Source organism: Lemur catta, chromosome 1 (assembly GCF_020740605.2).
Source record: "Lemur catta isolate mLemCat1 chromosome 1, mLemCat1.pri, whole genome shotgun sequence".
Classification (NCBI taxonomy): domain Eukaryota; kingdom Metazoa; phylum Chordata; class Mammalia; order Primates; family Lemuridae; genus Lemur; species Lemur catta.
In genome coordinates this window covers 94,073,595-94,084,294 of record NC_059128.1, presented here as the reverse complement: position 1 = coordinate 94,084,294, position 10,700 = coordinate 94,073,595, and the positions used below count along the sequence as shown (strand labels likewise).

General features: G+C 51.0%; 1 protein-coding gene across 1 annotated transcript; it reads right to left on the bottom strand.

The window, feature by feature from the left end:
- Positions 1 to 881: 881 nt before the first annotated feature.
- FBXL22 (F-box and leucine rich repeat protein 22) lies at positions 882 to 5,155 on the bottom strand. The gene is made up of 2 exons (XM_045540893.1): positions 4,770 to 5,155; positions 882 to 1,865 (listed from the first exon to the last, which is right to left on the bottom strand). The coding sequence occupies exons 1-2, from the start codon at positions 5,102 to 5,104 to the stop codon at positions 1,529 to 1,531; spliced, it is 672 nt and encodes a 223-aa protein (XP_045396849.1). The 5' UTR covers positions 5,105 to 5,155; the 3' UTR covers positions 882 to 1,528.
- Positions 5,156 to 10,700: the final 5,545 nt, after the last annotated feature.

The following is a 10,700-nucleotide window of genomic DNA, read 5'->3' as shown; positions in this document are numbered from 1 at the left end:
GGGACTGGGGTGGGACAGGGTGCTGCTTGCCCACATGCCAGGAAAAGCATCAGTGCCTCTGGGACTGCACCTGGATATCATTTCCGCGTGGGGCCCTGGCTCCCGCTGGGGGTAGGTTGGGGTGAGGGGGTCGCCATCTCACATTTCACCCTTAATCTGTCCATTCGCAGCTACCTCCATCCCTTACTTCTCTGATCTCTCCTGCTCAGCTCTAGCCACACTGACCTCCTTGCTCCTTCCCCTAACACACCAGCCGTGCTCCTAGTCTGGGGCCTTTGCACCAACTGTTCCTGGAATATCTTCCTCCCACATGGGTTGCTTGGCTCCCTGACTCACCTCATGTCTCAAATGTCACCTCAGTGAGGTTTACACTGGTCAACCCCTTCTCAGTGGCTTCCCCATTCCAATCTCTTGCCAGCAATCCCCATAACCATCTCAGAGCCTGCACTTTTTTCCATAGTACTTACAACCTTCTTACATACCAATTACTTATCTCTTCCATTACAATGTAAGCTCCATGACAACAGAATTTGTCTCTTTTTTCCTCCCTGTTTCCCTATCTGGGCAACGAATTAAGGAACCTGTGAGTAGAGATCAAGATCCTCTTTCAGAGAAGAAACACCTGGCCTGGAGGGCTGATGAGCCTTGGTCGCCGCTGGCGGTGGGTGGGGCTGGAGGGTGGGCCTTGCCCATCGCAGCGCAGCGCTCCTCCACCTAACCAGGGTTCCTCGGGGACACGGGCCCGGGAGGCTGCTGGGGGGCTGCGGCCTTGGTTAAAGGTAGGACATTGGCTAAAGCCTTGGACTGGGAAGAACACGCGTGTGCCCACGTCCAGCAAATCCAACAGGTGAGAATCCAGCTTTGCATCATCTTATAATAGTTCCATTATCAAAGGACTCATCCATGGCTACTGCTTTATTTTTAAATCTTCGAGTTTTATCGAATGACTTGATATGAGAACAGTAGAAAATGTGTATAATTAATTTGTGAAAGAAAGATACAGGAGCGAGTGTTCTAGAATCGCTTGTGCCCCAGGAAAGGCGAGCGGGCTGGCGCGGGCAAAGCTGCAGGTGGGAGCGGCTTCCCCTCCTGCCCACAGCCGCAGCGCTCTCGGCCGCTAGGGGACCTCGGGCAGCGGTCAGGCCTCGCCGCGGTCACTCCGCCCGGTGCGGGAGGTCGAACCCCGCCGAACCCCGACCCCGCCGCCTTCCCCGAGCACGGCCGGCCCGCGGTGGCCGTGGTCAGGCCCTCCCCGCCCGCGGCGAGCGGAGTCCCTGGGTGGTGTGGGCGCTCCCGCAGCACGGAGGGGGCCTGGTGCGGAAGGAGGGGGGGCGGCTGGTGGTTAGTGAGAACCAGCCGAGTGTTATCCAGGCATCGGTCATTTAATCTCGCGTTCATCCCATGTATAAAATTGTCAAGTGAGGTAGGCGTTGTGCAGACGGGGACGCTGAGGTTCCGAAGACGTGGCGGTCCGGGAGGTGGAGGAGCGGGCTTCGCAGCCAGGACGGTCTGACGCCGGCGGCCGGGCCTAGCGCGGCGGCGGCTTGCGGGAGCCCGCGGCGGGCGCGCGCGGGGCCTGGTCGGGCAGCATGGCGGCGCTGTGCTCGGCGCGCAGGGCCAGGCGCGGGCACGCGGCGCGCAGGCGGAGCAGGCCGGCCGCGCTCACGTTGCGGCAGAAGTCCACGTGCAGCGTCTGCAGCGCGCGCCCGTGCGCCGCCACGGCCGCCAGCGTGCGGTTGGTGACGCGCGCGCAGTTCTCCAGGCGCAGCGCGCGCAGGCGCGGGCAGCAGCGCAGGAGGCGCGCCAGGCAGTCGTCGGTGACGTGACCGCAGCCGGACAGCGTGACGGACGCCAGGTTGGGGCACCTGCGGGAAGAGCGCGGTGACCCCGGGCCGAGGAGGGCGGCCGAGGCCTGGCCTGTCCGGGGCTCACTGGCTCGTTGAACCCGCCTAGCGGCCCGGGACGCGGCGGGACTCCCGCACGGCGCTGAGGAACTGCCTGCGGCGACGCGGCCGGATCCGGCCAGGGCTTTCCACCTCATATCCCTGCTCTTTCTGCCACTGCGCCCCACCAGACCGTACTTGGCGTAGGCCTGGCTCATAGTCGCGGGGCCCCCGTGAGGAAGCCCCAATGGCAGCCCCAGCCCCCCAGAGTCACGGGGCTGCTGAGGACAGAGCGGGTGCCGGAGGGACCCAGAGGGACAGCTGTCGTTCCTTGTTGCCGTGCAGGGCAGCCGTGCGTGGCGACTGCCTCGTCTGGCTTCAAGCTGAAGGCCCTGAATGCCCCTAGCAGGATGTGGGCGGGAGGAGGGTCTGTTTCCATGGCAGGTGGCTTAGTGACAGCCCCATTCCAACCCTTGAGGCCGTGGGGTCACCCCTCAGTATTGGCCCTGGGTTCAGCTCAGTTGCCTGGGGCAGTTACTGCCTCATCCTGGGACGCCAGCCTGGACGAGGTCAGCTAGAACCAGGCCCTGGAGGTGGGTACAGCCAGGGACACCGGGTAGCTCGCCCAGAGAGCTTGGCGGGCTCTCTGCTGCAGCCTCGCCGGCACCTGCTGGAGAGAGAGATCTTGAGCAAAGTTAGACCTATTTGCAGCGTGGCCTTGGCCAAGTCAGTAACTCAGTTTCCTAATGTGTGGGAAGAATACTGTCTACCAGTGGGGTTGTGAGGACCGAGATTTGGGGTGTAAAGAACCTGAAGCAGGGTCTTCTACAGACAGTGACACCCCACTGTCACTGGAAACAGGACCAGACTGTGCTTCCAGTCCAGAAGGACCGTCTCACGGGCCCGGACCTTGGCTCCCTGTAGCCAGTGGGAGGCGGCGTCGGGACTGGGGAGGTTTCCCTTTTCCTCTGAGCTCCCTCCTAGCTGCTTGAGGGCACCCGCCTGGGGCCAGCCCAGCTCCTTTGTGCTTGGGGTGAGGGGAGGAAGAACTAGCATATGCCGGGCACAGCCGCATTTCACGCGTGGAGCCCGTGCAGCCTTCAGGTTCACTTGCCTTTAGTCATCCCATCAACCTTCTGCATCTTCAGTTTTGTAAATAAGGAAACTGGCCCAGAGCTCAAATGACTGGCCTGTGACTTATTTGCTCTCTGACCCAGGACAAATGTCTGAACCTTGCTGGGCCACTTCAGCCTCTGTCAAGAGGGAGAAATTGTTACCCTCAGGGTGGTTATGAGGTCTAGGTGTTCAAGCCCCAAGGGTGTTGAGTGATCCCTTTCCCTAAACAGGAAAAAACCAGAGAGAAAGAGCTGACTCCCTCCCTGCCCAGCCATCCTCAGCTGTTCCTCCCAACCTCTGAGCTGATGGCCAGAAGAACCAAATTCAGTAGGCCTTTATCAGTCCCTACTGTGTGCCAGGTGCTACTGTGTCATTTGACCCTCTTACTCTGTGAGATGAAGGAATTTATCTCATTTTACAGAAGAATTGAGGTTGCAAAAGTTTAAAATATTTGAGCTGGGGTCACACAGTAAGACACTAGCAGATCTGGGGACCCGGACAGCAAAGCCCTTTGCTTTGTGACACCAGGGCCTCTTGCCTGACCCATATAGTAGCCTGGGAGGTCCCTCCACACCTTGCTGGTTTGGGGACTTAAGCCTAGTTCTCTTAGAGCCAGAATGTAACAACTCCAGGGCAAACTCTGCCCTCCCCCTTGTCATTCCCCAGTCTGATTTCTGGGCTTTGTCAAGGCCACCAAAATGGTCTGGGCCAGCAAGGGCCCAGCCCCTAGTCCACCTTGTTTTCTACCAGTTTAAAAAAAAGAGGTGGGGCCACCACACGATTTTCTTGCAGTTCTGTCGTGCTGCCAGGAAACAGCAGCTATTAAACTTGGGTGGCAACAGCCTGGCTGAGCCTTGTTTTCCATGAACAGCCAGGCTCAGTTTATTAGCGATCAAGGGGGTGCTTTTCCTCAAAGGCAGGACAGGCCTGGTGGAAGCTCAGCAGGAGGCTGGTTGAGTGGCTCTGTGTTCTTGCACGGGCTGCTCTACCCAGGAGGCTGGGACCATGAAGGGAGCCTGGCCTGGTGGCTCAGCCTGTGCGTCTGGCCTGGGGTTGACAGATCAAATACAGAATGTATTTGGGACATACTTGTACTAAAAATTTACTCACTTTATCTGAAATTTAACTGGACAGCCTGTATCTTTATTTGCGAAAACATGGCAACCCTATACTGTGGGCATGTCACTTCTTGGAGCGTCAGTTTGCTCATTTGAAAAATGAGGCTGAAATACAGTCCCCTAGGGGTACTGTGCAAATTAGTAAGTTCCTCAAAGGAAGCCATTATTTATTACTGCCTCTGCTCCCAGAATCTGGTTTGGCTCAGCTAACAGCGCCCTCGCCCTCCCTCCTCAGCGTTTCACAGGCCTTGGGGGGCTCTTGCTAGGGCTTAATGGAGGGATGAGCTGATTGTTGCATCTGGAAGCCTTTTCCCAGGGCCTGACCTTGAAAATCCAGGCCCAACTGGCCCCGGCTAGCACTTAATGGCTACCAGGCAGGACATCTGGCTGAAGAGCAGGCACAGCTGAAACCCCAGTTCTGTTTGCAGCAGAAGCAGCTCCGGGGCCTGGGAGGCTGAGAGGATTAGCAGTTGTTTCTCTCATGGTTTTATCCATCTCCTGGGGACTGTGCCTGGGTGTCTGCCTTGGGCCTAGTCTTAGGCGCCCCAAGGCAGAGCCATCGTGGTCTCCTAATTTGCTCTTCCCTGCGCCCCCCGGGGAGCCAGAGCCAGCGAAGCCAGCCCAGCGCTGGTCAGGAGGCGAGGTGGCATACCTGTCGCACACCTGGAGGAGGAAATCATTGACCAGGCTCTCGTGCCGGCTGCAGATGCTCCTCTGGAAGGCACTCTTGAGCCAGTCCTCGATGCTGCACACCTGCACGCGGCTGGAGTGCCAGCAGATGGAGAGGCTCCGGAGCGCCGGGCCCAGGAGGAAGTTGTCCTTCTTGAGTTCAGTGAGGGAACGGAAGTGCAGCAGGGGCCAGAGTGCGGGATCCTCAAACACGTCGTGGAGCAGAGCGCAGGTCCTGGCCAGGTTCTTCCTGCTGTCCTTGTCCAGGAAGGAGAAGAGGTGCAGCAGGCACTCCCGGTTGAGCTGGGTTATGTGCATGGTGAGCAGTGGCCACACGTGAGTGCAGCTGGAGCCAAGGGACTGACCTACCTCCAGCTCCTCCTCCCCAGGCCCGGGCTGGTGGACATATATGGTTGAGGAATGGTGTTTATTTTTGGCTAACAACTGGTGCTGAAGCTCTGAGGACGGGGGAAAAAGAAAAGCCAGGATTCAGACATACGTGCAGCAGTCTGTGGTTCGGCTTATGTTCAGAGGGATTGAAAATCCTGGCAGAAAAGCAGCCTATTGAAGTTAAATAGTTTCCTTAAAAGGGCTTTCTTTTCCTTTTAGCTGACAATGGTGTTTAGCAGAGAGCTCTTTTGGCTTTTCCCAAGGCATTTTCATTGGAGGTGGCAGGCCAGACCAGCTCTGTCTGGGCTTGCAGTCTCACAGGGAGGGACTCTAATTGTAAATATTAACTGTTTCGATTTTCTAGTACATCAGTATGAATCTTTTGCGCCACCCTTACTTGGAAGAAGCCTGTTGTATGTAAAGAGCCGTGGGTGACAGTTCAGAACTGTGAGCAGAACCCATGAGTAACTTTTGCTCCGGAGTGATGGTTTCCAGGATAGGCTGATCTACCTTCAAGTCCTGTTGCCCTCCTCTAGGCAAGGGGATTTCCTGGGCCTCCCAGACAGCGCTATTTTTACCCTGAGTTGTTTCATAAAAGATTTAACAGAAGTAGCTTATCTTTCCAAGGTTTTTTATGTGTGCAGGTCCATGGTTTAAACTTTAAACTTAAGTTTACTTGGCGTTGCATTTTTCCAATTGTATGTCCTTCTACTGTATAGAGCCTGTATTTCCCAAAAAGTCAGACGGATGAGGTAGCTCTTAATACAAGACTGCTTGAAGCAGTTTTAAGTTCAAGTATTTTAGTGTGCGCTTGCCCTGGAGCCAGCCACACACCGCCCCTTCGTGAGTGCCTCAGTTCCCTCTTGGAGAAACCTGGGGTCAACCCCCTGCCCTCTCTGACTCACCTCTAGGCAAGTTGCCTGGAGGCATTTTTCCATCCTTTCTAAAGCACCTGAGGCCTTACAGTATGGTGGTCCCACTCCCTAATACTGCTCTACTCCCAACCTTAATTCCTGCGATGAATGCCTGCCTGTCACTGGTTGGTGCGTTGGGGGGTGGGGACACGGTGCAGCTGTGGGGCTACCTCCTGCCTGCGCCAGTCAGGCGAGAACACCTTTCCTCTGCTAGCCCAGGGAGCACCACCTCAGTGGTCACTTTTCTTTATTCTTCCCATTTAATTGGAATTGGAAGGATGGCAATACTTTTGTTTTCCCACTGTGTGGACTCGTGACACAGAGGAACCCACTATGCTGGACCCACTTCTGGAACTAAGTCTTGGTCAGGTCTGGTGCAGCTTTGCCTTTAAAGGCAGAAGGCAGGCAAGGAAAGAAGTAGCCATTCTAGTCAGCGCCCTTCCTCTGAGAAGCCAGTCTCAGCTGGTCCTCCTGTGCCTGTCACCCCACCATGCCAAGGTGAAGCCAAGGGGACTTTCTTGAAAACATAAACCAAGGAACAGCTAAAAGGAAGCATTTCTCAAGGAAGGGGTAACCAGCTGCTGCTGCTATTTCAAGCTAATCGTTTTAGTTCAGAATTGCAGCTGAAGCCCCTCTAGGCTGTGTCTAGGTGTACTTCACTTAAAGGGTATGCTGCAACACCACAGACGGGTTTTGTTTTTTTTTAACCATGCCCATTCAGCAAGGATGTAGATGGGGTTATCAGAAAGCCTTATTATTGCCACTTTCCCTCCCAAGTCCTTTCCACGGAGGGCTGACCCTTAGAAACAGGCAGTTCTTTCAGCTTCTTAAAAAGGCCAGAGTAATGTAATCATGCCGGCTGCTGGGGAAGAGTCATTGTGGTTCATCGTGGCTTCCAACCTGCACACGGCCGCAGCCCTGCTGGACCACAAGAGACTGGCAAGGGAGGATGTTTAGAGCCTGCCTCTGGCTGCTCCTCCAGGTGGGTGGTAGGAAGCATCCTAGACTCACGGGGCAGGAAATGGAGGCAGAACAATTTGAGCTGCAGGCACCTCTGTTCTCAATTTTAGAAGACTGACAACAGGCAAATAAGTCAGAAAAAGGATGGGTGTGGAAACAGGGTTGCTCTTGTTTTTTTCTGTTAGCAGGAGGCATGGGAGGAGAGAGGTAGTGTATAGGAGCTTACTATGAGCAGTTTTTTGTTTTATTTTAACAATAGCACTTGTTTTCCTGTTTTGCTTTAAAAGATTACCAATATCCTTTGCTCAGAGCCCCACAACTGGTTCCTTGGGATAGAGAGTCTAGCTCTAAAGGAGGGGAAAAGTCCTCCTTTTTATAAAATCAGTAGTCATAAGGAGAGACTGAGGATGATTTCGTTGGGCAAGGGTGAGTGGGACCTTGGGCGCTAAAGGATCTCCTGGCCATCACCTTGCTGGTATAGGTCACTTCCTCCTGGCCTAGGTACACCAGCAGTTCCAAATCGTGGGGGTTCCGTAAGAACTTACTACTTGTTGACTGACAAGGCCCACAGCTTAAGTACATAATAGTTTACTTGGCTTCACTGAAAGGTGTGCAGAAATAATAGTCAAAAGAAAAGAGAACAGACCTTTAATGATACTTTTTTAAACAGTTCAGGTTGGTGAAGCAGAAAAGGGATGATTACAACTTAATGAATCAGTCACTTGCACAATTAAACAATCCTCTTGGCATCACACAAACTAGGTTTCAATGGCAGATGATTACATTACAGCATGACCAATACTTGTGGAAGGCAGCCTGGAGTCCGTCCTGCTCACACCTGGGGGGAAGGTGCTGCCCACAGTGATGAGGTGCAGAGACCCCGGACGACAGATGACACATGCCCCCCTCTCCTTCCCGTGCTTCTGTGGCTGCACCCTAGTCCCTAGGACCCCTGCCCTGGCTGCAGAAACAGGCTTTGCCTGGGAGCTTTTCCAGAGCCTGAGTGAAGAGGCCACTAACAGAGTTTAGGGGATGGTAGAGATTAATGTGGGATAAGTATATCTAAATAGACTATGTACACTAAACCAATGAAGGAGAGGTTTGGCTTTAAGAAATAAATATGTCCCCACCTGAAGAAACCAAGCTGCTGAGTAGGTTCCACAGGTGAGATACACATTTAACACTTAACCAGGGCCCAGTACACCTTACTGGTTTAATTCTATTACATTTGTCATCACTATACACTGAGTAGAATACAGTGGATAAGCAAAGGTTTCTCCACCATGGAGAGAGATTTGTGTCACCACAAACGGTTTCTATCACCCACCTGTGTGGGAGGACTTCTGAGAAAGTTTTCTTGTTCCAAGGAGCCATGTGACTCGGTGTGAGGCTCTGCCTCAGAAGCTCTCTGAGAGAGAAGCCATGTACATCCTGGAGACAACATGGCACAAGGGAAAAGCCCTGAAGAGCACAAAAAGATCAGCTTTTAAAATAGGTGTCATAAGGCTGCACAGTTAAAAATTTAAAATACAAATAGGCACATTTACATCACTGGTGTTCAAGTGCACAACTCAAATGGATCCAATCACTTTTCTAAGGAGTCTTCATGATACTATTCAAACATTTCTGCTTAAGTAAAATCAAGCAATAAAAACACTATGGAAATTCAAAGAGATGTGTTCATCTCTTAAGCCAACAGTGTTGCCTGTCTAAAAACCACTTTCCCCAATGCAGTAGTCCAGTCTGTTGCTAAGTTCCATTTAGCATAAAAAGCTTTTCTTTACCAACAGCAATTCTGCCCAAGTCTTTATTAAGTTATAACAGCTGCCCATTCAGACAGACAAAAGATACAAGTGCAAATGTTAAAAGTTACAGCTGTCTACCTTCTAAGCAAAAGAGCCTGGATTCATAGGAAATAGCAAGATCAAAGGAGACTCACATTTCAGGTTCAATTAGATACAATGTTAATGTACTGATCTATTCAATCAAAAAATATGGAAACTGTCATTTTCGTAAATCAAAACCAGTCAAATATCACAATCTTATCTAGTTCAACCTAATATAACTTAGCATTATAAACTATTGTACATCCACACTTCCCTCTTAATTATCTTCTAGGACTCTCTGACATAAACATGATGGCAAAGCTTTATCCTCTGGAGTGAAAATTTAGACCAGCACTATCCAAGAGACCCCTACACATTACTGGGAATGTGCTAGACCTGCACTGGTCCTGTGCCACACGTGGTTGTTGAGCACTTCAAACGTGGCTAGTGTGACTGAGGAACCAAGTTTCTAATTTAACCATGTGTGGCCAGTGGCCATCGTATTAGATGATACGTGTTTATATGTACTTGCAGTTTGCTCCTTGTCATGTTAAAGTGTTCAGCAGATGTGTTCTGTTCTGAGATGTATCCAGCTAATATTAAAATATAAATGGAGGCCGGGCGCAGTGGCTCATGCCTGTAATCCTAGCACTCTGGGAGGCCGAGGCCGGTGGATTGCTCGAGGTCAGGAGTTTGAGACCAGCCTGAGCAGGAGCGAGATCCTGTCTCTACTAAAAATAGAAAGAAATTATCTGGCCAACTATAAAAATATATATAGAAAAAATTAGCCGGGCATGGTGGCACATGCCTGTAGTCCCAGCTACTCAGGAGGCTGAGGCAGGAGAATCACTTGAGCCCAGGAGTTTGAGGTTGCTGTGAGCTAGGCTGATGCCACGGCACTCACTCTAGCCCGGGCAACAAAGTGAGACTTTGTCTCGGAAAAAAAAAAAAAAATGTAAATGGAGCCACATCTGCTCCTGTAACTTCAAATATCTGACCTAAAAGGAAAGCTATCATCATTTCTTTTATATTCGTACACTTTTAAAAGTCCTATTTTTTTTTTTAATAGAAAATACAAGATTACCAAAAAGCCTGGCTGGCTGGCTTCACATGAGTTATATTTTGTCCCTTGTAGAGAATTGAGAAGGAAGGAAAATAATGATGTTAGACAAAAGATGAACATGAAAACTGCTGTTTTGAGCTCCTACTCTCACCAGATAATTTGCAGACAATGCTACCACCATCCCAAAAATCGAAGGACGGGCTTAGAACATGTGCAGAAATTACAATGACTTCTTTAAATGGGGTTCTGGTTCCAAATTCCAATTTGAGTTAAATCTAAATAGTGCTTAAACCTATTTTTCTTAAACACTTTTAAAGTAAAAACTACTAAATTCAAGAATAAAATCTATTCAAAGTGAGAATATCTTCAACGTGCTTTGCTATCAGGATAGGCCAATGAGAGTTGTTAAAACCCAGAGTAGCAAAGACTCTTTCTTTCTATGGAAGCAGACCCCACAGCGATACCTGAAGTGTAGGTGATGGTCAAAATCGGTTCTGGAGGTTTGTATCTCAGCCTCAGATAGCCAAACAAGCAGCAAATCTAAAGTGGACATGCAGTTATATTTCTTTCAAGTGCTACAACTAAAGGAGGAATTGGGATACAGATTCAAAAAAGCAAGCAGAAGCTATGGTTTTATTTTACTAGGTAAGACCTATACCATGTAGCTGACCACAGAATTTTTAAAATACTAAATATATTTTATCTTATTTGGACTTTACTCTCATCCTATCTCCCCCCGTGAACACACAAAACAAAAAAAA

Bases quoted from the DNA above. Each gene is read 5' to 3' on its own strand.
- FBXL22 (XM_045540893.1), bottom strand. From the start codon at position 5,104: ATGCACATAACCCAGCTCAACCGGGAGTGCCTGCTGCACCTCTTCTCC. The intron at 1,866-4,769 runs GTATGCCACCTC...CTCTTCCCGCAG, and splicing joins CTCCTCCAGGTGTGCGACAG to GTGCCCCAACCTGGCGTCCG.